This window comes from Cynocephalus volans, chromosome X (genome assembly GCF_027409185.1).
Source record: "Cynocephalus volans isolate mCynVol1 chromosome X, mCynVol1.pri, whole genome shotgun sequence".
NCBI lineage: Eukaryota > Metazoa > Chordata > Mammalia > Dermoptera > Cynocephalidae > Cynocephalus > Cynocephalus volans.
Window position 1 is genome coordinate 165,905,810 of NC_084478.1, and position 25,120 is coordinate 165,930,929.

Genomic DNA, 25,120 nt, shown 5'->3' on the forward strand with positions numbered 1-25,120 from the left:
AAATGAGGGCAAGGGAAGGCTTTGTGCTATAGATAACTATACAACTTATAATGTGATACAAATGATACAATTATACAAATGTTTTAAAAATATTTCCTGCTATGTGACTATCTTTGTTTTTCTTCTGACACAAAATGCCACCTCTTCTACTCACAGGACTATCATACACTGCACCTTCCATATTTGTAGTTCCATCTGCCAAATCCCAAAGACTAAATGAGACAGTATACTATAAGGTGAAGGAGAAGCACTCTGAAGACAAAGCGTTTGGAAGTAAATCCCAATTCCTCCACTTATTACCTTAGTCAAGTTAGCTCAGTCATTTGTGTTTTGATCCCCTCAGCTGTAAAATACAATAATCCAACACATATTTATTGACTATCAGCTGTGGAAAAGGAACTATTCTAGGTGCTTGAGATGGATCACTGAATAAAACAGACAAACATCCCTGCTCTCATAGAATGTACACTGTAGTGGGGGAAGGCAGACAAATGTATCTGAACCATAAAAGATCTCCTAAATAATACTAAGCAGCATAACAGGTAATCCAGAAATTATTTAATTGCTTATGTTTGATGTAAATCCATTTACATATTGAAACGTTACTACCAAAAGGGAATAAAATGTCACTGAGGATAATCCCAAATCATCACGGCACAAACTGAGGTACCTGAACTTCACCATGCCTCCTCTTTTCAAATGCCAGGCTGTCTTCCCCCGCCTTCTGTTCCCATTGCAGTTTTTCCAGTTGTTGGATCGTTATAGCTGCTTTCCTTTTTACTTCTTCCTTAAGTTCGTCATAACGATCCAGCTGTATAAACAGCATTGAAACATTGCTAACTCACTTATAGAAACACGACAGGAAACTCTTCGTATTATACTAGCAGATAATTAATCTTATCAAAAGCTAATTTTATATACATTGGATCATAATTGGCCATCTTCCCGAGGTAATCTAATGTGAACATCATAGAAAACCCTCTTTATTTAAAACTGCTTCTATAGAGCAACAAGGTTTTCAAAAGAAACACTATAATAACGTTTCTGTCAAAATCTTAAGAGAAAGGGGAATCCAGAGACAATGATATATCTTTTTCCTATTTATACAGTCACTATTATTTTGGTATATATAGTATGATGTAGGATAATCATAAAATTACTGAATGAGATAAATGATAAAAATTTAGCTAAGAAAATATTTGGAACTCTCAATTATGATATTTGGATATTTACTATTGATTTATTATAATTAAATACCATATACTAAGTTGGATATTAATTTATCACTGAACATTTTAAATCACCTTAAGTAATTGATTTCCCTTCTGTCAATTAAATGATGTCTCTTCAGAGCCACATATATTGGACCTTTAAGTTTTTATAATATCGCAAGAGAAAAAAATTCTTACCTTAAATAACTTAATTATCTAACTTTTATATAACAAAATGACATCACGTAACCTTGTTGAAGTATTTTCTAGGATTTTAACTCATAAATGTTATAATGCCATCTAATCTTATAAAAAATACTTTAGTCTGAAGGATAAATTCAGATTCTGTGTATAGGCTAAAAAATCTAAATCCCCGTAACTTACATTCTGAGGAAAATCTCTTAAAGTATCAGAAATAGAGAAAATCGTTTACATTTTTTCTAATAAAAGAAGTTGAAACAATAGGTACAAAAGATTTCCCATTTATTGACTTTTTCACCTTACTGTTTTCTAGTTTTATGTCTCGTAATTTACTTACGATTTCTTCCTCAATCGGCTTTTCAAAACTTCTCCATGCACCATCTAAATCAACCAGTTCGGTCTCCAGGGCTCTTATGTCATCTTCCTGTTTAGAACATTGTTCTTTACTGTCCTTTACTGATTTCTTAGCCACATCTAATTTTTCCAGGTGATGAGAAGTGCTTTCTTTGGCTTTAATGTATTGAAGCTGCTTCTGATTTAAAAGTGCTTCAAGAGATCTAAAAAGAAAAAAGTTCGTTTTAAAGGAAATTATATTTTTTAAATATATAAAGGGAAGAAGTCCTTTTGATCAAATCACATTAAAAAATAAATTCTAAAAATCAACTTTCAGACTCTAAGCAGATCAGCGGTTGCCAGAGGCTGTGCAAGGTCAGGGGGAGGGTTAGACAGATGAAGCACAGGGGCACTTTTCAAGAGTGGTTAAACTACTCTGCATGATATTGTAGTGGAAGACACATGACATTATGAATTTGTTAAAACCTATAGAATTTTAGAGCACCAAGAGTTAACCTTAACGTAAGCAAATTTCTTTAAAAAATCACTTGAAAGTCTGAGGGATCCTAAACGGAATAGAATGTGACAGAAGAATTACAAATGTATAAACAACCTTACCCAATAGGTTGGAGGAAAAAGGGCTCAACTAAGTAATTTTGGAAATGAGCAGAGTCGTTAAGACTAAAATCAAAAGGAATTGTTCATAAGCACTGTACTCCAGTTATAAAGTTGCTTCCCTTAGAGGTATGGGTGAACAATTCTGATACTGCTATACGTGATTACTGGAATCGAACAATTAAGCTAATGGATGGCTGATGGTGGACGCCAGGTTTCTCACTGTTGAAATGGGGGGTTATAGATAAGCAAGAGAAGGCTAGAGTGATCCACGTGTTAATGGATTAAAAAGGAGAGACAGTATGAACTCATGTTTAGTTCAATGAAGATACAGATGACTATATATGGAAATACTTAGGTATGTGCATTTACAAGAGTTACTATACACACATACATTTCCCAGTTCTGTCAGCTGAGAAAGCCTAGAAACAAAGACATCCAGAAGGAAAGAGCACACCTAGCACCCAGATGTTTAGTTCCTAATACCAATAAAAGGACCGGAACTCCTTGAAGAAATTACTGACTCCTGGGCAAGCTCACACAGGCTAGAGCAGGCTGATTCTAGGACTGGCCCCTACGAAATGAGCCTGGAACATCTTGTAGTGCCAAAAACGTAAGGAATTGCCCCCAAACCAAAATCACAATGATGGGGATATGTCGAAGGGACACAGGAGTCAATTCAGAGTTCTCCATAATCTAAACTGCCATAATCTAAGCAACAAAATAAACAATGCAGTATTAGATTATAACCTCAAATATAAAATATCCTCATACCCATACTGATGGAAATAAATAATTGAATAAATAAATAAATAAGAGACAAACCTCCCGTGTAGAAGAATTCTAAATAAATTATGTAGATCCTCTGCCCTGGATGCAGAACATAACGCCCCATTGCTCAGGTTTGGGCTCTGCCTCGTGACTCCCTTCCAAAGAATATAGTATGAAAAGGGGGAAGATAAAAGAAGACCTTTCCAATGGAGAATCCTGACAAAGTCAGGTGCTCAGGGTCAACGTCAACCGTGATATCATGTTGATATTATGATATGTGGTACAGGATGTGATATGTCCTATGACACATATCACATGTTATCTTCCTGATGCCTTATGATGAGAATGGCATTTTATTTCTGTCGTCTTCCTCCCCGAATCCCACAACCCCTGTCTAATTATAAGAAAAGTTTTCAGACAAATCCCAACTGAGGAACATTCTGCAAAAAACCTGACCAATCCTTAAAACTGTCAAGGGCATCAAAAACAAGAAAAGCCTGAAAAACTGTCATAGCTGAGAGAATCCTAAGGAGACAGACAACTCAATGTAATATGGTATTCTGGGTCAGAAAATGGACATTAGGCAAAAACTAAGAAAATATGAATAAAGTATGAACTTAAAGTAATAATAATGGGCCAATACTCGTTTATTAATTCTGACAAATATATCACACTAAGATGTTAATAACATGAGAGACAGGGTGGGGAATTCTGTACTATCTTTATAAATTTTCTGTATATTTAAAAGTATTCCGAAGTAAAAAGATTATTTTAAAAAGTTAACTTTCAAAGTGTCATTTATTTTTTATTTTCTATCAATCTACATAAAACCCAGCTATTACTACCTATTTTTAAAAACTCACTTTGCTTCTTTTTCTGTCTGATGTAGTTGTCTGGTTAGCATTCTACGTTCCTTTTTCTTGGCTTTAACTCTGTTTGCATGATGAGAAAGAGACTCTTTTGTGACACTCAAATCCCTATTCACACGCTCTAACTCAGATTTCAGAAAACGAATTTTCTTCTCATTGTGATATAGTTGGAAAAGGTGTAGTTGTATCTTGTTGACTTTCAGTTCTTCAAGGAGACTCTGGTAACGCTCTGCCTATAAAACAGTACAATTCAACAGCAGTAAAAAGTGAATATACTTAAGCTGACCTTTCATAAACCCAACTACTGTACCAACAAATTATGTCTAATGAATTTTCATTTGTGTCACTAAGAAACAGTATTCTTGCCAAAAGTAGCATTATTTAGGGAAGGTTGAATACACTTCTAAATTAAACCAGGAAACCATTAATTTTGTATCCACAAGCTCAGTGTTGTGGTGGGAAGAACAATGGAGTGACACCCCTAACCCGGCTCCTAATCCCATTTCTGTCTTGAGGAGTTTGGCAAGTCCATTAACATTTCTAGCATCAGCCTCCTCATTTGTAAACTGAAGGAAGAGCATCATGTAACTTGTATGGTCCCTAGCAACTTTAAATTCAAGGATTCCAGGCAAAATTCCTGCAAAGGAAGTGATTTTCCTACTGATAGAACTAATAAGACTATAGTTCTTAATTATAGGTGAAAAGGAAGAATTTCCTTAACATTGATGCTATTAATAAAAAAATAAAGGAATGGACTCCCTCAAGAGGAGAGCTCCTAATCAATGAAGAATTTCAAGTAACAACTAAATGGTCATCCTCCAGGATGTTGTAAAAAATTAGGAAGTTGGACTATTCTAATTGTCCTTATCATGTTTCAAGTTCTGTAATTATATAAGTTATTTCACTACACTGTGACTATTGCATTCTGATTTTCATTGCTGACACTCCTTTTTGCTGACAAACGGACACATATACACTTTAAAAAAATATGAAGAAACAGAGAAACACCACGAATAAGAAACATATCCACTTCTCCTTTATTTCCTTAACTATTTATTGAGTATCTACTATGTGCTAGGCCCTGTTCTATGTGCTCCTGGGAATATAGTGAAGAACTAGACAGACTGTACGTGCTCTTGTAAAGCTTATATTCCAGTTATTTGTATGGGGCGGGGTAGAGGAAGAGGAATCAGAGAACAAACAAACAAACAAATTATAAACAAGATCATTTCGTACAGCAATACATGTTTCAAAAGAAACAATACAGGTTGATGTGACAGTACAAGAGAGGTGATGCTAATTGAGATTGGTGCAGGAGCTGGGGGTGGTGGACAGCAAATGCGTGCTTGAGAAAAGAAAATGGCATTTTTATAAAGACTTGAACGAGAGAACCAGCCATGAAAAAATCAGGCATACAGCTCTCTAGGCAGAGGAAATAGCAAAAGCACCAGGATAAAACGGAGCTTGATGTATTCACCAAATAAGAAAGGTCAATAGGGTGGCAAAATAGAGGAAGTTAAGGTTTGAGAGGTGAATAGAGACCAGATCAGTAGGCAGGAAAGGAGACTAGATTCTCAGTGCAGTGGGAAGCACTGCCCTGGAAGCTTTTATGCAAGGGAAAGACAAGATCTGATTTGCGTTTGAAGAGAATTATATTAAGTGAAACAATTACCAATCATAGAGAAGGCACTATAGAGTACTTCACAAAGTTCGTGAGAAAATGGAGCTAAAAGATAATACAAATCTTTCAATGAATTTCATGAAGACCCTTCGTACTAGGCATTGTAAAGGGCACCAAGAAATACCACAGCATTTGAAAAGTGCAGCCATGATTTCTTGGGAGTCCCCAATATCCTTTTAGAGAACCCCATAGGACAAAACTATTTTCATAATAATACTAAGACAACATTTGCCTTTTGCAGGGTGTTGACATTTGCACTGATGATGTAAAAACCAATGGTGGCTAAAACCGCAAGTCCTTAGCACAAAAAAAGATTTAATGCTAAGTATTTAGGAGAAGTTAGCTGTCTTCTATTAAGCCAGATGTTAAGGAGACCATAAAAATGTAAAACTGTGTGGCTCTTCTAATTAATTTGTTTGGAAAATGTAGTTATTTTTCATAACAATCTTATTTATGTTAACATGTAATAAGTTTATTATTGCTGCTTTTTACATGGACAATTAAATCTATTTTTAAAATTTCCAGTTTGGATTTCAAATACAATAAGGATAGGTAGATAAGATCCACATGCACAAAAACTCTTTGTAGTCCTCAGTGGTTATTAAGTGTGTAAGGGGGTCACGATCCAGAAGTTTCAGAGCCTCTGCTACATAAGATATAACCTATCAAGCGTGTTTTGGTTGAGAAAATCAGATATTTTCGTAGTTCAGGTTGTCCTGACTATTTGGGATTAAGAACCCAAATAGTGAAAGACATATCCAAAAGTTTATCTTTACTGAACATTGGGCTTTATTTTTCTTATATTATTAAAGAAATTTTCTTGGTAATCCCAAGCCAATACCTAGGAGCTCTAACAAACAAAAAGTTTTGGTATCTAACACTTACTTGGTTACATCTTCATGACATCTTACCTCTACTTTCTCTAATTGTGCTTGTTTGTACTCTGCAGCTACAGTTTTTTTCTTATTAAAATTAAAATGTGCATCCTCTTCAGCTTTTTGTAACTTTCTCTTCTTTTCCTTATATTCTCCTTTTAGTTCTCCCGAGCTGCTGATTTCCTCAAAAAACTGGGTCCTTTCTTTGGGTTTTTTCATTGAAATCGACTCTACATTTTCCTTTTAAAAAGAGTAAAGCACACCAACACATAAAATATAGTGATGTCTTTTCCCAACTATGAATCCAATCAACTACTACAGCTACTTACCTGAAAAACTAGGCAGTGTCGCGCTTTGACTGTTATGCCTATCTTCTCCAACTCTGCTGTGTAAGCAGAACGACTCACAGGATTATCATCACAATGAAATTCTGAGCATCCGCCTAATATAAAAGGATAAAGACTATTACAGGAAACATAAATATCAGACATCTCTCCACAACCAAAGAAGTTCAATAAAATAATTTTTGTTATTGAAATGGCCAGTGATGCAATAATAGAATCATATACATATTAATAAGTGCATTTAATCAGCCAACAAATACTGATTGTCTATTAGGAGGGTACCTTAGAAAGGTCATGGAAAAATAGAATTGAAAGATAATACAAATCTTTCCATGAACATTTTGCAGGACCCTCTTATATGCCAAGGACTATTCTATAGCCGTGAACAAAACAGAATAAAATTTCTGATCTCAAGAAGCTTATATCCTCGTCAGGAAGACAAACAAAAATACAATATGCCATAAAAATAAATAGAATGTGAGAAAGTGGTAAATGCTGAGGAGTAAAAATGAGCTGGGAATGTGGAATGGAAGTTTCTGTGTTGGGGGGATAGGCTTTGCAATTTTAAAAAGGGTGGGCAAAGGAATCCTTACTGATATGGAAACTATTGATTTAAAAATCTAAAGAAAGTGAGGAAACTAGTCACTGAATATATCAAGGTGACAAAGTGGTGAAATACTTAAATTACTCATGAAGGCACAAGTATAAAATAATCAGTATTTCTAAAACCATCTGTGATAGCATTTGGGGAGGTTAATAAGACAGCGTTTATACATTACAAATGTTCTGGTGGATACTGAACAGGAACAACAAACCAAAAACAAAAACACGTATTTATAGAGGCTCTGTGAAATCCAAGCATAAGATAAAAAATAAATAAATAAACAACTCTCAATGTTGTTTATTCAGACAACACAGGGAATTCATGAATAAGTCACAACATACAAATTCAAACATTTCACTCGAGTTGCTTTTCATGGTAAGAAAATCTGTCTATACAACCAAAAGTACGCATGTAATTAGTTCATCATAAGAAAAGCAGATAAACATAACCTCAGGAAGAACTTTTGTAACTTCTCTCTCTTTGAGGTAGACTCCTTGTATCTGATATATCCAGATATAAAAATGCTATTTGACAGTAGGGGCATTTGTACAAATACAAGGGTACTTGAAAAGTTTTGTAGAAAGATTTTGAAGCACCCTTGTTATGTCTGCTTAAGGAAGAGTCTTAGTGGAGCATCAAATAGATTCTGTTCCTTGCCTCTGAGATTTTCTATTGAACAGGGGGAAATAAACCCTCTCCTTCACTTTGCCAGTGGAACAACAATGATCACCCTTCAAAGAAAGAAAAGAACAGGCAATCTGATTTAATCCTAAACAATCAAATGACATAAGCAAAAATCTACAGAAACTACCTTGGATAATCCTTGTAAATGTTTTCTCTTCCCCACTTTCCTCCACATACACAATTTTTACACTTGCAGAAGAAGAAATAGGTTTTCCAATATGTGCTCCATGAATAAGTTCTTGAATATTTTTCACTCTCAAATTAGCTGTATTCTCTCCCATTACAAAACGAAGGGCATCCATTACATTAGATTTTCCTGGGGAAGGAAAGAGAAAAATTCATTCAATCTTAATGATAAAAAGCCTTGACCAGAGCTGAAGAAATCAGGACATGACTGGGAGTGAAATATAGCCAATATACATGCCTAAATACTTCTGTCTTGTCAATGTTCAAAATACATGTGACTGACAAGTTTTACTTTGATTACTTGTTTCTCCTATGAAGCTATGGTGGATTATAAGATATCTACATTTAAGGATCTAAATCCCAGCTTTCTCCCATTATTAGGCATTTCGCCCCAGATAATCATTTAACGTCTATGAATTTCAGTTATTCTTAATTTATAAATAAGCATCGTCAGTGCAGCACTAAGCACTCACATACTGAAAAAAACAAAGGATAACTAAATCCATGGTCTTCCCAACGGACAAACCTAGGTTGCTAGACTATTTATGACTGGTATGAGATGGTGGTACAAAAAATTATATAGCAGGCCTGAGACTGCTATCCTGTGAAAGTCCTGCTTACGAGGTTGGCTAGCATCTGGGGATTGGGTTTGGGATTTGGCGAGGGTATCTACCATTCCCTGATCAGAATACCTCATTTTGCCTAAAATGTTTGTGCAAACAGTATGACTTATGCTAACACATTATTTCTAAGAGTCTAGAATTTTGGTATGTGTCAGGCAGAGAGGACCTGTGTGACCATCTCCCTGTAAAAACTGAGTCTTCAGTGGGGTTCCTGAGTAGGCACCAATTCACACCTGCGAACTTGTTACTGGATGTGTGACTACAGTGGTTGAAGACTCACAATCTTGCACCTGGTTTCCTCAGACTTTGCCACACGTGCCTTTTCCGTTTGCTGTGTTTGCTTTATATCTCATCACTATAATAAATAGTCTTGAGTACAACTATGTGCTAAATCCTGTTAGTCCTCCCTGAAAATCACTGAACCTGGGGATAGCCTTGGGGATTCCCCACCCCAATGGTAAATTTGTTATCCAACCGTGGGCCAGTAATTTCCTCTAAGACAATTTCAAAGGTGCAATATCGATGCAGCTACTACCATCTGCATTTATTTATTTTTTTCCTTTCTCACATTCCTTCCCCCATATCCACAAACGGTTTAAATTTTCACTGCAAGAAGAAGGAAAGTAACATGAACAAAGTCACTAGAAATATGGCTTAGTTTTAGAGATTTAGGATCTTTCTAAAAAAAATCATAAGTGGTTAACTTTCAAAAAAAAAAAACCAGAAGTGGTTAACATGCTGCAAATTCATTTAGCTACGTCTCAGTTAACCAAAGTTAACCAATAGCTATAAAATGTGGCTTTTGGGCTAGCTATTGTAAGACAGTGCATGTAGGACAAAATGAGCATTCGTGGAATTGAATTATTAAGTCTGACAGTAACAGAGCTAAACAGAAACTCTCTTTGATCAATCCTTATTTAAAATATGCCTAAAATAAATACTATTCCACCCAAATTCACTCATTCAATTAATATTGTCCCTGACTAATAAACGTTATATTCTGTCAATAGAGTCAGACAGTAAACAAAAAAAGACAATTACATGTTGTAATAAGTATAAAGAGATAAACTGGGTGATGAAATAGAGAGTAACAGAGAGGCAAGTTCAGATAGGATGTACAGAAAACATTTATTAAGTGCCTACCTGCAGCTAAGTAGTGGGCTGAAAATACAAATCTGTAGAATTTCACTGTTAAAATTTAAGGGAGGTCATTGTTTGGACTAGCCTCCAGCACTATTCCCCAGTAGAACAGACCAAACCGAAATGGAGTCACTCTCATGGAAGTGCTACATAATCAAACTGAAACTTTAACGAACCAGATAAATCCCCAAACAGATCAGTTTTTCCTGAAAATAGGAGATTCACAGCAACCATTAAGAAAGAGCCTAGCTAACCTGAGTCGGCATAATAAGGAAGTCTCTACTTTAATGCTCACAAAAAAGTACCCACCCTGTAGGGACCTGATGATAACCAATCCACTTCCTTTTAATTGTTCTGTTTCCTTGGTCCCACCTAGGAAAAACGAACTGTTCTGTCATGCTCAGCAGATCCTCATTCTACAAAATAGAATGAGGTGCTGACTGATTATATAATCACAAATAAAAGCCAATTAGATATTTCAACTAATTTTCTTTGTAATTTTATTCTTTTACTCCTCCAAGGTGCTTACAGTGGGGATTGTCAATTTTCATTGAACCCTATTTTTTGCCAGACATGCCACATCTGTTATTTTGTCTGTGCAACCTTCTTAGGAGACAGGGATTCAATTTGCATTTTACAAATAAAGAAGCAGAGCCTCAAAGTCAAACAAATCATGTTTCAGAGTGATGTGTCTCATACCAAAACCTATGCTCTTTCCACTAAATCCAGGAAACTCTAATAGACTAAGTTCTACGATAAAATTAACACAAAATACTCTCTATTGGTGCTTAGGAAATGCACTAATAATTGGAGGCTCTGAGTAGGCTTTGCAGGAGATAATTGTGAGCTAAGATTTAAAGGGTAATTAAAAGTTTAGAGAAGGGGGTGCAGAAGGTAAAATACCATCCCAGAAAAGAGAATAGCTTCATCATAGGTACAAAGAAGTGAGAAAGCACTGCACCGTTCCAGTGAGAAACCAAGTAATTCTATGTAGGTAGAGCAGAGCTTACAAGGTTGGGAATCCTAAGAGAGAAAGGTGAGGAAGTTAAGTAAGAATTACAATAGGCTACATTAAAGGAATTAAACTTTATGTTGAACATTATGTGAAGCCACCAAAAGATTTCTTTTTTTTTTTTCCCAAATATATTTTATAAAGATTTCTCAGACAATAACCCAACAGGAAAATGGGCAAAGGACACAAACAACAATTCAGAAAGAAATACAAAGCCGCTTAAACTCACTCATAAAAAGAAAACTGTGCAGAAGAGGTAAATCTATAATGACAGAAAGTAGGTGTCGAGGGCTGGGTGGAGAGTAGATAACAGGAAGCGAATGCTAATGGGTACAACGTTTCTTTTGGGGTTATGAAAATGTTATGGAATTAGTACACAGTGATTTGATGATGGTTGCACAACTCTGCGAATAAGCTAAAAACCATTGAAAGTGCACTTTTAAGGAATATATTTTATGATATGTAAATTACATCTCAATAAAGCTGTTGTAAATAAAAATTCTAAAAGTGTACTTCATGTATTTTCTAGCCCTGTACACTGAAATGGTTCAGAACCAATATTTTCTGAATGCACTGAGTACGTCTAGTTCCTAGATGGTCTCAAATATCTTTCCTACTAAAACGAACTAGAAGTCATTAGAGAACTAGCTAATTCCAAGTCTGTGACAATGAAAACTGAAGATGAGCCTGGGAACTAGGACACCATATTTCAGAAAGCAAAGAGCACAGGAAGCATCTTGAAGAAATTCCAACTGAATGAAATTATAATAATATGAGCATCAAAAATGATTTTGATGGATTAAAACACACTGCGTCAATGAAAATCCATGAGTCCATAATGATACTGACAAAACAAAAAAGGGGGAAGCATTTATCCTGTTTTTCCAGTGTGAATTCTATTTTACGTTAATCAGAAAACTGCATTTATTAAAGGGAAGCTTCTTTCTTTTTTTTTCTTTTACAGGGAAATACCATCCACTGAATGTACAAAGCATGACAGAATTAGAAAATCTAATTTCGTAAACCTTAATGAAATGCTGATTCAAAGATTATTCACTGGCATTAAAACCATAAATAAATGTCAATAGAGAACATTTTAATATCACCAAAGCAATAGTGGACTTTCTAGTTAGAAAGAAGGAGAAAAACTATGCAATCCAGAGATCACTGTCACCATCCTAATCCAGGGGTCAATTTTTAGCATTACTAAGAGTACAACAAGCAGATATCATGTCACATAATGCAATGTGAAGTACACAATATCAGCTATGATGGAGTCTAGCCAAAAATGTTTAATTTGAATCTGTCAGCTCTTTAGATATATCTTCCACTTCACAGAAACAGAGAGATAGAGGAACAAACTAAATAACACCTTAAGGAAGCAGTCAGACAAACCTAAATATTTCGTAGGAAAACTTTTCTAATCTTTTCAACAATTCAGTATTATAAATAAAAAGACTGTGCCGAATAAAGAGAGAGTTAAGGGCTGCAACAACCAGATGCAATATGTGGTTCTAGTTTGGAAAATGGTTTGGTCAAAGAACATTTTGGAGTCAGCTGGGAAATCTTAATTTGAGCTGTGCAGCAGATGAAATGGTCGTTTACTAAAAAAGGCAAAGATAACTGCCTGAAAACAATAAGTCAGAAAACAGTATGTACTGGATAATCTCATTTTCATTTTTTAAAAGTTTGCATTAAAAGTGTCTTTATGGCTATGGCCCTAAGTATTAGAATAGTAATCTCTGAATTGTGAGAATATGATCTTTTTACTTTTTAAAATTTTGTTTATTTTTTATTAGCATATTCATTGTTACAAATCATACTTAATCTTTATGCACGTATCCAATCTTCCCTCTCCCACTTCCCCTCCCAGTTTTACTTATTTATTCTTGTTTGTTTTCTAATTCTTTACAGAGATATATTCTGCTTTTGTAATAATAAAAGATTTTTTTTTACGAATTCTGCAGCCATTATGAATTATCAAAAAACTTTTTTAAAGAAACACATTCCTGGTTAGAAATGTAAAACATTCAACATAGGGAATTGGGAAAATGAAAATCCCAGCATTCAGAGAAAACCTTGTTGATGGAAATGGATATGGAATGTTGTCAAATGCCTTTTCCTCATCTATCACAAAAAGAAAATAGATCTTCTTTCTTGCAGGAACAAATAAAGATTACTCTGATAGCACCATGCCACGTGGATTTAAAGTACGAAATGACTGAAGGTTGGGAACTCAGCAAACAGGTTCTTGCATTAATCCAAAAAAAGAGATGATAAGAGCCTGAAGGGAAGTGATAGTAGTGGGAATAGAGGGAAGAGGACAGGGCTATTAAGGAGGTAGAACTGGCATGATTGGTAATATACTGGCTGTAATAGGGAGCATTTATCAAAGATGAAGGAAAATTCATCAAGTCGGTAGTCATATGAAACCCTTGGAGAAAAGCCTTCTAAGCCCCAGGACCAGCAAATGCTAACACTCTGAAATGGCAATGTGTTGGGCCTATGCAAGGAAGGCAATATAAGAAGCAATTCTGACCCAAGTATACTAAATGTGGGGATTCCAAACTTATAATCTTTTTTTTTTTTTTTGACCGGTAAGGAGATTGCAACCCTCAGCATAGTGTGGTCTGTACCACGCTCAGCCACTGAGCACAACGGCCAGCCCTATATAGGTTCCCAACCTGCAGCCTTGGCGCTACCAGCGCCACACTCTCTGGAGTAAGCCACGGGGCCGGCCCCAACGTTATACTCTTGCTTTCCCAGATATGCACTACATGCTGGCCAGTTTGGAATATGAGCTGTTGCACAAACAGACTTTCAGAAAACCCTGGAAAAACACTTTACTCTTTTGAGTACAGCTCACATGCCATCTTCTGTGGAAAATCTTTCCTGAACTACACCTTTTCCTATCTGTAACTCACCAAATTGAATGTTTTATTTTCCTTGTTTAAATTTTCATAACCACTATTATCTGGCATTCTATATCAATTAGTGTGTTACTTTCTCTTTCTGTTAAGTAAAACATTTCATTAATAACCTTTTATACTGTTTACACATTAAAATATTATTTTGTATCTGTTGGATTCAATATATTAAAATCAACTTCACCACATGGTTTCAGGAGGTGACCTAATAAAGGTGGAAATGATGACTGTAAGAGAGGCCGGTGATCTGAAAGCTGGCAAATAGAATGGAAGGAACGATTGCTTCCAGAACACTTCCCCCCAAGTTTAAGCTCATGAAATAAATTCACAAACTGACCAGACGGTTTTCATGTTAACTAATTTTAATATAGGTTAAACTATCAGTCAATTAACTTTAAGTTATTTAGTGTAAGAAGACAATAAGAAAGTCAAGTAACTAGCCTTGTCAAAACAAGGCTTCAAAAAATTCGTTTAAGACTCAGAGTTGTTTCTCTCCATGGAAATCTTTAGTAAAAGGCAAAAGATTTACACAATCTGAATAGAAACCAGAGCATCTAGTGTTACTTTCTTACACTCCCTGTAGGTTAGGAACAGAAGCTGTCTTAGTCTGCATATCTTCTTCTGCTCCTAGCACTAGATTTAGGTCAACAACTATTTGCTGAATCTAACTGAATGGAAAACATAAAGGTTAAGATTAAAACCGAAATTTTTCCTTTACTCCTCCCCCAAATTAGGAACATATCGAGTTTTGGCAGGTGGTGGCAATAGGAAATTATTATAAAAAGAATGACCACTTAAATTAAAATAAAACAGTAAAAGTTCAATTGCCTTAATGAAATCTACATGAATGTGCCAGTAATTCTGGGAGATTAAAAATATCTAACAGGAGTTCAAATGAAAATAAATGAAATATCACCCATTAAATTAGTCATGGAGGAGGAGTATATTGAGTTTTGGCCTTCATATAGCAAAAAGAATGTGAACAGCCAAGACCAAATCCAGTATTACCTAAACTAGCCCGAGGGGGCGTGGAGGGGGAGGACCCGGCCCAAGGCGGGTGGCGGTTGGGCCTGGGGACAAGGGGTGGAGCCGTCCGGGCCGGGTCGGGGCCTCCCCGCAGTCAAGTTTGCATGGCCGCCCTCACGTCCCCTCACGTTCCCTCAGTGGGGTGGTCGGTGAGGGCCAGGGACTCAGGTTGGAGCCGTCCGGGCCGGGTCAGAGCTTCCCGCAGCCCTGCTTGCATGGCCGCCCTCAAGTTCCCTCAGTCCCCTCAGGCAAAGTGCTGCCGACTGGGCTGGGTGAAGGAATTCAGGTCCCGCCCCCGAGGTGCCCAGTTACCAGAGCCGTTGGGGCCGATGATGCAGGTGAACCTCTTGAAGGGGCCAATGACCTGGCGGCCCCGCCACGACTTGAAGTTCTCCACAACCAGCACCTGTAGGAAGCCCATGGCGGCAGCCTCCTCGCCTCAGCCGCGTCCTCGTGCCTGGCGGGAAAAATGCGAGAAGAGCCTCTCCAAGTCTCGCGAGCCTACACGAGACCACAGCACGGACAGCGCCGTTCCTTAGCAACCGGAGTTATTGAAAGTCCCTTGCTAATGTAATGTTGCTAAAAGTTTTTACCATGAACTCGTGTTGAATTTCTTTCACACGCTTTTTCTATACACATTGATGTGATCAAATGTTGTTTTTCTTTCCCTCTGCTTCATTGTTAAAGTAGGAAATTACAATTAAAAATATTTTCTTACATTAAATCACATTTTTATTCCTTAGGCACAGCCTATTAATTCACTGCTGTATTGAATATGCCATTAATTTAATTAAGATATTGGTCTCTCCGTGTGAGCTTGGCTCAAGTGTCCTTTTCAAGTTGGTGTCCTCTTCTGATACTTGAATGGAAGACAGCTAGCCTGAGAAAATGAGTTGAATAATTGCCCAACATTTTGGATGTTTTAGAAATGTTTACTTAAGGTGGTTATGAGTTTTCCCTGATAACTTTGCAATACTGACCTGCAAAACTGCCTTGTTCAGGAACTTTTGAATATGGCTTGAGCTTAGAATGGTTTTATTTTGCATTGTTTGCTTAAAGGATTTTCTTCCTTTATGAACAAATTTATTGCTGAACTACATTTTTTTTTTCTAAAACATGATCTATTTTACTTAGGATTTGAAATTTAATATAATATTTGTAAGAAAAATGTTTTATTACAAAAAGTCTCAAGCATATGTCACATTACGGCAAATAGTATAGAGAACCCAATATACCAGAAATTCGGCATCAACAATCTTCAGTGAAGGGCCAGTCTGGTGTCAACTATCCCCCTACCTCCTCTGCATCTGAGAAGCTGGAATAAGGTGAAGCAAATCCAAGACACCATAGGATTTCATCTCTAATTACATCTTCCCGTATTTCTAAAGATATCTACTCTTTATAAAACTTAAAGTCAGCGTGGTTTTCATTTCAAAACATTTAAGTAAGTCATTAATATAACCAACTGTCCAGTTATGTGTCACACGTAATTACTGCTCATATACTTCTTTTCAGTGGAGGTTCTTTGAACCTATTTGCAAACAGGATCTACACACTGTGATTGTTTCTGTCCCTTAAGTCTTTTAAAATCTATAGATTTCCCCCACAACACTTCTTTTTTTGGAGTTTATTTGTTGAAAATAAAAGCATGCCTTGTGTTCTGTCCAGTTTCCCATACTCTGGACCTTTCCGAACATAATATTTCTTTCCTTGCATTACCCATCTGTTTTTCCATGTTATCTATATTGTCCAGTAAAGTTTTTTAACAATTAATTTATTTTATTTTTATTTTACTAAGTTTATTTTTTGGCCGCTGTCCAATGGGTATCCAAACCTTTGACCTTAGCTTTATAACACCGTGCTCTAACTGACTGAGCTAACTGGCCAGCCCCCTTTTTTTAACATTTTTAAACATAGTTATTTTAAATCCCCTGGCTGATTCCAGAATCTGTGGTATATTTGAATCTAGTTCTGATGCTTTCCTTGTCTCTTTAGACGATATATTTTCTTTCCTTTTGGTGTCACTGGTAAGTTTTTTGTTGAGAACCACACGTGTTCTGCAGAGTGAGAGAAGCGAAGGTAATTAGATATCTACTGGGAGGGTTTATGTTAATCAAGATAGAAGTTGGGCTTTATTTCTTCTGGCTATAGGTACCAGAGCCTTCAAGTTCCTCTAGTGTCCTTGTTTCTGTCTTCTCTTTTATTAATTGTGACAAAAGTAAAATACTAACATAAGATGACAGTAACTGGGGAAACAGGGTGTGGAATAAATTAGATTTCTCTGGACTGTCTTTGCAATAATTCCGTAAACCTAAACTTTTTTAAAAAAAATATGTTTTTTTTTAAATTTTGGAGGTCTTTTTCAATGTGCATGTTTATAGGGTACAATTTCTTGTTTCAATATGTATATATAAATAGTCTAAAGATCTTATCAGAATAATTAGCACATCTGTCACCTCTTCAAATATCATTTCTTTGTGGTTATAACATTCAAGATCCTCGTTTCTGGCTATCTTGAAATATCCTATACAATATTATTAGCTATTGTCACCCTAGGGCACCAGAACTTATTCTTCCTATCTACCCGTAACTTTGTAACTTTGCACCAGTCACCAACATTTCCCTGGCGCTCCCCTACCCACTTTCTTTCTCTGCCTATGGGAATCATTGTTCTACTCTATGTCTCTTTTTTAAAATTTATTTTCCTTAATTAACCCATGATCATTGTATAGATTTATGGAGTACATTATGATAATTGGGTACATTTATACTGTGTGCAATGATCATATCAGGGTGCTTAGTACATCCCTCACCTCAAGCATTTGTCACTTCTTTGTGTCAGAAACATTCAATATCAGGCTGGCCCGTGGCTCACTTGGGAGAGTGTCGTGCTGATAACACCAAGGCCACGGGTTCAGATCCCTGTATAGGGATGGCCACTTGGCTCACTTGGGAGGGCGTGGTGCTGACAACACCAAGTCAAAGGTTGAGATCCCCTAAACGGTCATCTTTTTTAAAAAAGTGGGAAAAGAAAAAGAAACATTCAATATCGTCTTGACTAGTTATTCAAAGATACACTGTGCTTTGCGTCACCTTCCTCTTGCCCCCGCCACTCTCTAGTAACCACTAGTCTACTCTCTGCTTCTGTGAGGTCAACGATTTTAGCTTCTGCATATGCAAGAGAACCTGTGGTCTTTCTCACTGTGCTTGGCTTATTTCACTTAACATATTTCCTCCAAGTTCATCTATGTGGCTGCAAATGACAGAATTTCATTCTTTTTTATGGCTGAGCAGTAATCTGTTGTGTATATATACCACAATTTCTTTATCCAATCATCTGTGGAAGGACATATAGGTTCGTTCTAGCTCTTGGCTATTGTGAAGAGAGTCGTGATTAACGTGGGAGTGCAGGTGACCCTTCTCCCTGTTGATTTCCATTCTTTTGGATATACAGCCTCAGTCCACCCACTTGGGTCTTGGCTCTTTCTGGCTCCCTACTAAGTCCTGCTCAGGACCTGGGGCTGATGCTCACATGCAGTTATCTTTCATTGAAATTTCCCAGTTAGGGATCCCCTTCCATGGTACTGCATTTCAGGGAGAACTAGCAGAAGACGTAGTCTTTTGGTGCATCTCCCAGTGTTTGGTATACAATAGCCATTGCCATGTGAATGAGTGACAAATCTCTATGATTATGATCCCCCAGGTAATGTCCAACCTTAGACTAACTGATCACCTTAACTGGGTGACAATGAGGTTTTGCTTTCTGAGGTTGATCAAGAGAGGTGGGGGAGGGGTGTCCTGTCAGCCATGGACAGAACCAGCTGGGGCCATGGTGTCCCCACGCAGGAAGTCTGAGCAGACGTAAGGCTGTAGCAGATGGTGGATGCATTGTACAGAAGGACACTTCCCCGTTCCCAGCATACTCCAAGACCCACATTAAGATTTGGAAAGGAGCCGGGCAGGAGAGAGCATTGGTGTCCCTGCGGGATGTAGGCCGTGGTGAGCATCTGCTGCCCTAGGGGAGGCATGAGGAGGAGTGCTCACTGGATCCATCGGAACTGCCCTGGCAGGCCAGGGAGGGATGTGGGAGCAGAAAGGGGCTGAGGTGGGCTGGAGCCCTGGACCGTGTCATGAATCAGGCAGGCCCAGGAAAATGCCAGGGGCAGTCCCCTGTGTGCCACTCCAGGATTGAGACAAGCCCAGTGCTGGAAACAGGGACACTGTTGGACAGTCATTGGAGGGACATGACTGGTGTGGAGAACGCTTGCCCAGTGCAGCTAGAATGGCCAGTGCACCCCAACGGCCTTTCCTGGAGGCATTTCTGTTGCCCAGCATCCTCCACAGCAACCTTTTGTGCCTACACACAATTGCTATGGCCCAGGCCTGTTATGTGTATTGAAGCCCAAATAATGTTGATTCAATAAAATTATTGGATCTTTGAGTAAAACTTTATTTAAGAAAGTCATGATTTCCTCCTGGGTGCCAGTGCTTATGGTGGGCACCAGGAGTTGAGAACATGGCATTCAACCCTTGCTCTGAGGAGCTCATTATCAAAGAGGGCTGTATGGGCACTTAGGAACTTCTTTCCATATGGTTCCAAAGAGCAAATTTGTGTGTACAACAAAAATTTATAATTAACAATGTGCTTGTTTCAAAGTGAGATTCGTTTAGCCAGACTTATGCATAAAGGACACAGCTGACAGCAGGGGCTCTACGGCCAGCCAGCCTGGACATAAACCTCGGCTCTGCCACTTCATAGCTGTGCGATATTGGGCAAGCTTCCAATCTCCGTGTACTCCATTTTACTTGTCTGCAAAACATGGACAGCAATAGTACCTAACTCCTGGGGCATTTACAAGGACTAGGCCAGGTAGTATCTGTAGAGCATCTAAACAATCTGTGGTCCATACTGTCATGGGTGTGTTTATTAAACTGGCAACTCCTGACCTCACTAAGCCACTTGTGTTTGTCTTCAGGATTGAATGGAACAGCTCATGGATGGTTCAGAAAATAGGGCTAAGACTTCTACTACACAGAACTGTGATGAACTTGAAGCACCTAACCCACTCCCTGGCATGGGAAATGATCAGTAACTGTGCAGGTTTGTCGTCATCCTTGAGGATGGCCCTGATCCTCCAATGCTCCAGAGGGCACTACTGCAGGTGTCAAATATTCTTTTTGTCTCTTCCACCAACCAGTGGCCAGTGCTGGTGAAGGCCCTCAATGTCCTGAATGGCTTCTGCCATCCTCAGGTAGTGCTGTAGAGCCATGGGCAGTCCCAGGTATTTTCTCAGTGGAGCCTTAAAATAAGCCAGGAGTTTTGACCACAGAGGCTAGTGCTTGTCCATGAATACACTGGCTTACTGAGGGGTGCATAAATATTGCTAACATAACAATGAAAGCATCCCCTTACTACTAAGTTACAGTTTACACAGTGGGTCATGGAGATTATCTCATCTTCTAAAACAAGTATCAGGACACAGGAGACTTGAGATTCTGGCTTTTGACTGAGCCCAATTCAAGTACTCAGGAATCTCTATTTCTAGAGTTTCTGGCCAAGCACACAGATTCCCCCGCCCACGGCTTAAGCCTCTCCTAGTGAAATCTCGGGGTCTAAGTTGCATTTCATTCTGCCATTCATGTCTGCTGCCATTTCAGATCACAATGGCCACAGTAATTTTTGAAAACAGAAAGCAGCTGTGAAGGCCGTGCAGATAACCCTAACTGAAGCGAGGGGATCATGCCCTTGTGCTCCCTCCCAATGCCCCCTTGACTAGTCACTGGAAGGGACTTGATTCCAGAGAGGCAGTTCCCATCAACTGAGGGCAATTCCTGGAGAGGACCTTGGCTGGGAGTCATCAAAAACTGATGCCCTTGCCCTTGGCAGCTTGGGTAATGAGTGCCTCAGTTGTAAAGGGGGGATCTGGCTGACATCACACCACCCACTGTAGTCCATCTCTTGGAACACTTAAACCTATTATCTTCATATAGAAAGTTCACCTGATCTGAGACTAACTCCTCAAGGATTCCTGCTGTTCTCTTCCTAAAGAAGCTCACTCGAGAAGGAATAGTGGATAATTTTGGGCCCTTTGTTACAGCTGTCCTCTGAGCCATAGTGATGATCATTTTCTCTCTTGTCTACTATGCAGTCAATTGTCCCCTCTGTCTCAGCCAGCACCTCTACTGTTCTCAGTGACTTACCTGGTGGAGGAATATGGACCTTAATCCCTGAGGGTTAGGAGCCCCTGCTCCCCGTGCCCTTCTCAGGATGTGGCACTTACAGTTGTCCAGATACCATAGAAGTTAGGCAGGGGATTATTAAGACACATTCAGGCAGAAAACCTGAGTGTCAAACATATCCCTCACTGTTCCCACAGTGTGAGAGCAGCCCTGCTTCCTCCTGACGATCAGGACCAATTATCCCTGCAAGGATCGTAACACCTTTCTGTGCCTGCTGGTCCTACAGCATGAGGAGCTCAAAGTGCCCAGGTGGGAGCCACAGCTTAAAGTTCAATAGGACCCTTATTGTTTCTTCTGTTGGGAATATTGTCACCTTGGGAACCAATACGTCTAGCCATCACTGTCCAATATGGTAACCGGCAGCCACATGTGGCTATTGACTACTGAAATGGGGTTAGTGTGACTGAGGATCAGAACTTTTAATACAATTTTAAATAATTTACATTTAAGTACAAATAGCTAAATGTAGCTGAAGGCTACCTTCTTGGATAGCACAAGTGTATAACTACAGAACCTAATCTTGTGGGCTGATGGTATAAATTCCCATGTAGGTCACTGCGAGTGATAGTCAGTGAGTCATTCCACACTTAGGTTCATGGATCACGTATTGTCCCTACTGACAGCAGACAACAATAATAGATTTTGAGTGTGTACATTCGCTGGAGGACACCCCATCCTTACAGGGTGTCATCTCCTAATTCGCACCTCATTTGCACTGTGTAGAAGCCATTTCGTTGCTCCAGAAGACCAGCAGCTTCTGGGTGGTGTAATGTGAACAGTAAGAAGGTAGTCCCACTTGGACGGGAGGAAAGTAAGGACAGACAGGTTTGAAGACTTTGATGACACTAACAACCAGTTGTAAGAGAAAGAGGGAAAAAAGAGAGGGAGACACAGAGAGAGATGCCACAAATAACTTCTTATAGTATGTTTCCTGTGTTTTTAACATACTATTCTAAGATTAAACATTTTGTTTGGTCATATTTTTATTTTATTATTTTCAAATAACCTATTTTTCATTTTGGCTCCTGAAACTTCAGCTTCCTGGTTTCTCAACTTATGTTCTGTAAACAAGACTTGCATTCTGACACTTTTGCTCCCAAGCTATTTAAATTAATTGTATGAAGCACATACTTTTATGCAATCTCAGAGCTATTGATGCAGCACTTCACTTTCACTGTCTCATTATATTTCAATCCCCTAAAAAACCAGAAGCCTTGGGTTCCTGGGAAGGTAAAGAACTAAAGCAAACCTTTATTTTTGACTGTTACAGTTGCATTATCATAAATCATGGTTGAGAATTTACTGGGTATTCACACTAGTACAGACAAGGAGCCAGAATTATCTTGGCCATTTCTTCGAGATTATATAATATATACACACCCTGGATTCTGACAGGGGCACATAGATATTTTGTATTCTGTCAACTGCACTGCAGGGGAAATGATTTGGGGAAATGGTACTTCCGTGAGGTCGAGGTCACATAGGGTTGCTGAAAGTACAAAATATACTGACCGATATGCTAAAGGCATTTAAGGAATATCTCTCCATTTTGTCATCCTACGTATTAGGGATGACATATGTAAATACTGTGAAAAAGGCAAAGTTGTCCTTTGGTTTTGTCTATAATTCACATTTCCCTTCCACTGCTGTGTCCCTTCTGCTAACAGTACTCTTACTGGACGTGATTATACTTATTAAAGAGTACAGTAAGTAACAATTTACTTCTCTGGGTCTAACTTTAGACATTAAACTCCCAGATAGGTCTCTGCCTTAATGATGCTGGGGTCAGTCATTTCTAACAATGTGCCTGAATTATAATAGCACCTCAACATTCACCTCTTAAGTTTATGTTCGATGTGTACACGTACCCTAAATTTTATGAAATCATGAGGTACATTTTCCAATTTCTCCCAGATTTAGAACAAAACTTCCCATCATGGGAATTCAAACAGCAGTTGTTTCATGCACAGATGGTGACCCTCAGCATTCCACGATTGTGAAAACTTGAAGACAAAGATCTGGAACATCGTGAAGCTGTGACATCAGGTACAGGAGGGCACCTGTAATTCCAGAAGAAGAAATCAAGTCCGGGATCCCCTCTCCACCAAGTGCTCATCTCAGTAATATTTTTTTTCCTTGTGTCTTCACTCAAGGATCATCCTGGGCCACTATTTATGCACCTGTCAATTAACAAGAATAAAGACCAGTGTAATAGTGTAAATGCACCTATGAAAACTTTAAATAAACCCACTCATAAATTATCTTATTTTGAATATATTATTGCAGATTAGTAACCGAGGCGGGATTAGTTTCCAGACTTCATAAATAGCTCCTACAAGGCCCTACGTCCGGATAAGTCACTCAATAGAAAAATGGGCCAGAGGCCTCTCGTAGAAGAAAAAACCAAACCGACCAAGCAGTATTTGAAGGGAAACCAAGGATTTGGGTCAAGGTCCTCCCAGACTGGCGGTGCCCCGCACACGTGGCAGGAGCCAAGGGGAACCGTCCCTGGAGGAGAGCACCCTCACCCAGGGCCTCAGAGGCAAAGAAACAAAGGGAGGAAGGTGGCCACCTTCTCAAAGGCGAAGGAGGGAGGCAGCAGAAGAGAAAGTGGTGACAGGCACAGAGAAGGAACAGAGTCACGTAGAAATGACCCTGAGCATGAAGAATCAGCTCGGGAGGAGAGCATCTGCACTAGAGAGGGACTGCTGAGGCAGGGATGCTGAGGAAAGAGAGGAGCAGTGGCATTCCTGGGGACAGGCCTGGCCAGGGAGGCTGGCCTCCCACGGCCGTACCAAGGAAGGGGACCAGAAATGCAGTGGGAAGGCTCAGAAGGCCACTGGGGTGGACAGTGAGTTCTGTACGTGCTCCCAGGGGACATGGCAAGTGCTGTGGTGTCAGGAACGGAAGCCACGTTCTGGTGGGACAGTTGGCTGTAAAGAGTGATCCTTGGAAAGGACAAGGACTTCCTGAAAGGAGGACATGTGGCAGGGTGGGGAGGGAATCCTGGTGTGGAGAAGAAAGCAGAGCCTGAGGAGGGGACTCACTCATGACCGCAGGAGTCCGGGGAAGGCGAGTCTGTGCTAGCACGGTGACCCGAGGCACAGTGGCCGAGCTGGAGCAGAGGAAGAAGACAGGGAAGGCCCCAGCTGTCTGCAGTTCTCTAGCCTCTGCCTGGGGGCTCCAGAGTGCCATGGAAGGGTCACAGAGCGAAAGGTGGGAGCAGGGTTCCTGTGAGGGTGTGAACGCTGACCTGCCAAGACACGGCCAGTGTGGGAGGGAGGGAAGACCTGTCCCCGCCAGGACTGTGGGAATGAGGGGATGGGAAGCTGCAGGTGAAGACAGTGTGATACGGAGGTCAGAAGACAGGTCGTTGCCACGTCTGCAGCTCACTTGTTACCTGTCATGAAAATCAAGACTGAGATGCATTTCGCAGGTGTGGCCAAAGACCACCCTCCCCATCGGTACCTGCAACCCAGCGAAGTGGTTCTTCCCAGGGTCACCCACCACCATGTCGGGGAACAAGCCTTGCGGCTGCTGCCCTGAGTCCCCGCTCCTTGTCACAGATTAGACTTCTGCTGTTGTCCCCACTCTAGTGACACTGCACGTGACATGTAAAAGGCACCTGCTCCTCAGCACGACCATGAAAGTGAGGAGCAGCTGGCAGAGTCCGAAGAGGACGTGCTGTGACAGCACAGCCATGGCTGTCCCCACTAGAAGCCATCTATTGTATTCGGCTCATTAGGGAAGTTCCAGCTCTTCCACCAACAGGACACGG

At 39.3% G+C, this 25,120-nt stretch overlaps 1 protein-coding gene and 1 non-coding gene across 2 annotated transcripts in view; both read right to left on the bottom strand.

Moving 5' to 3' along the window:
• Positions 1-15,523, bottom strand: part of LOC134368506 (structural maintenance of chromosomes protein 1B-like) — a 74,559-nt gene extending 59,036 nt beyond the window's left edge. The window contains exons 1-7 of the mRNA XM_063084951.1: positions 15,415-15,523; positions 8,316-8,504; positions 6,886-6,998; positions 6,593-6,796; positions 3,995-4,233; positions 1,711-1,969; positions 671-811 (exon numbers count right to left, since the gene is read on the bottom strand). Coding sequence (XP_062941021.1) covers positions 671-811; positions 1,711-1,969; positions 3,995-4,233; positions 6,593-6,796; positions 6,886-6,998; positions 8,316-8,504; positions 15,415-15,523 — 1,254 coding nt within the window. The remainder of the gene's footprint in view (positions 1-670; positions 812-1,710; positions 1,970-3,994; positions 4,234-6,592; positions 6,797-6,885; positions 6,999-8,315; positions 8,505-15,414) is intronic.
• LOC134368739 (U5 spliceosomal RNA) lies at positions 14,515-14,630 on the bottom strand. The gene has a single exon (XR_010022450.1). It is a non-coding gene; the product is annotated as a U5 spliceosomal RNA (small nuclear RNA).
• Positions 15,524-25,120: the final 9,597 nt, after the last annotated feature.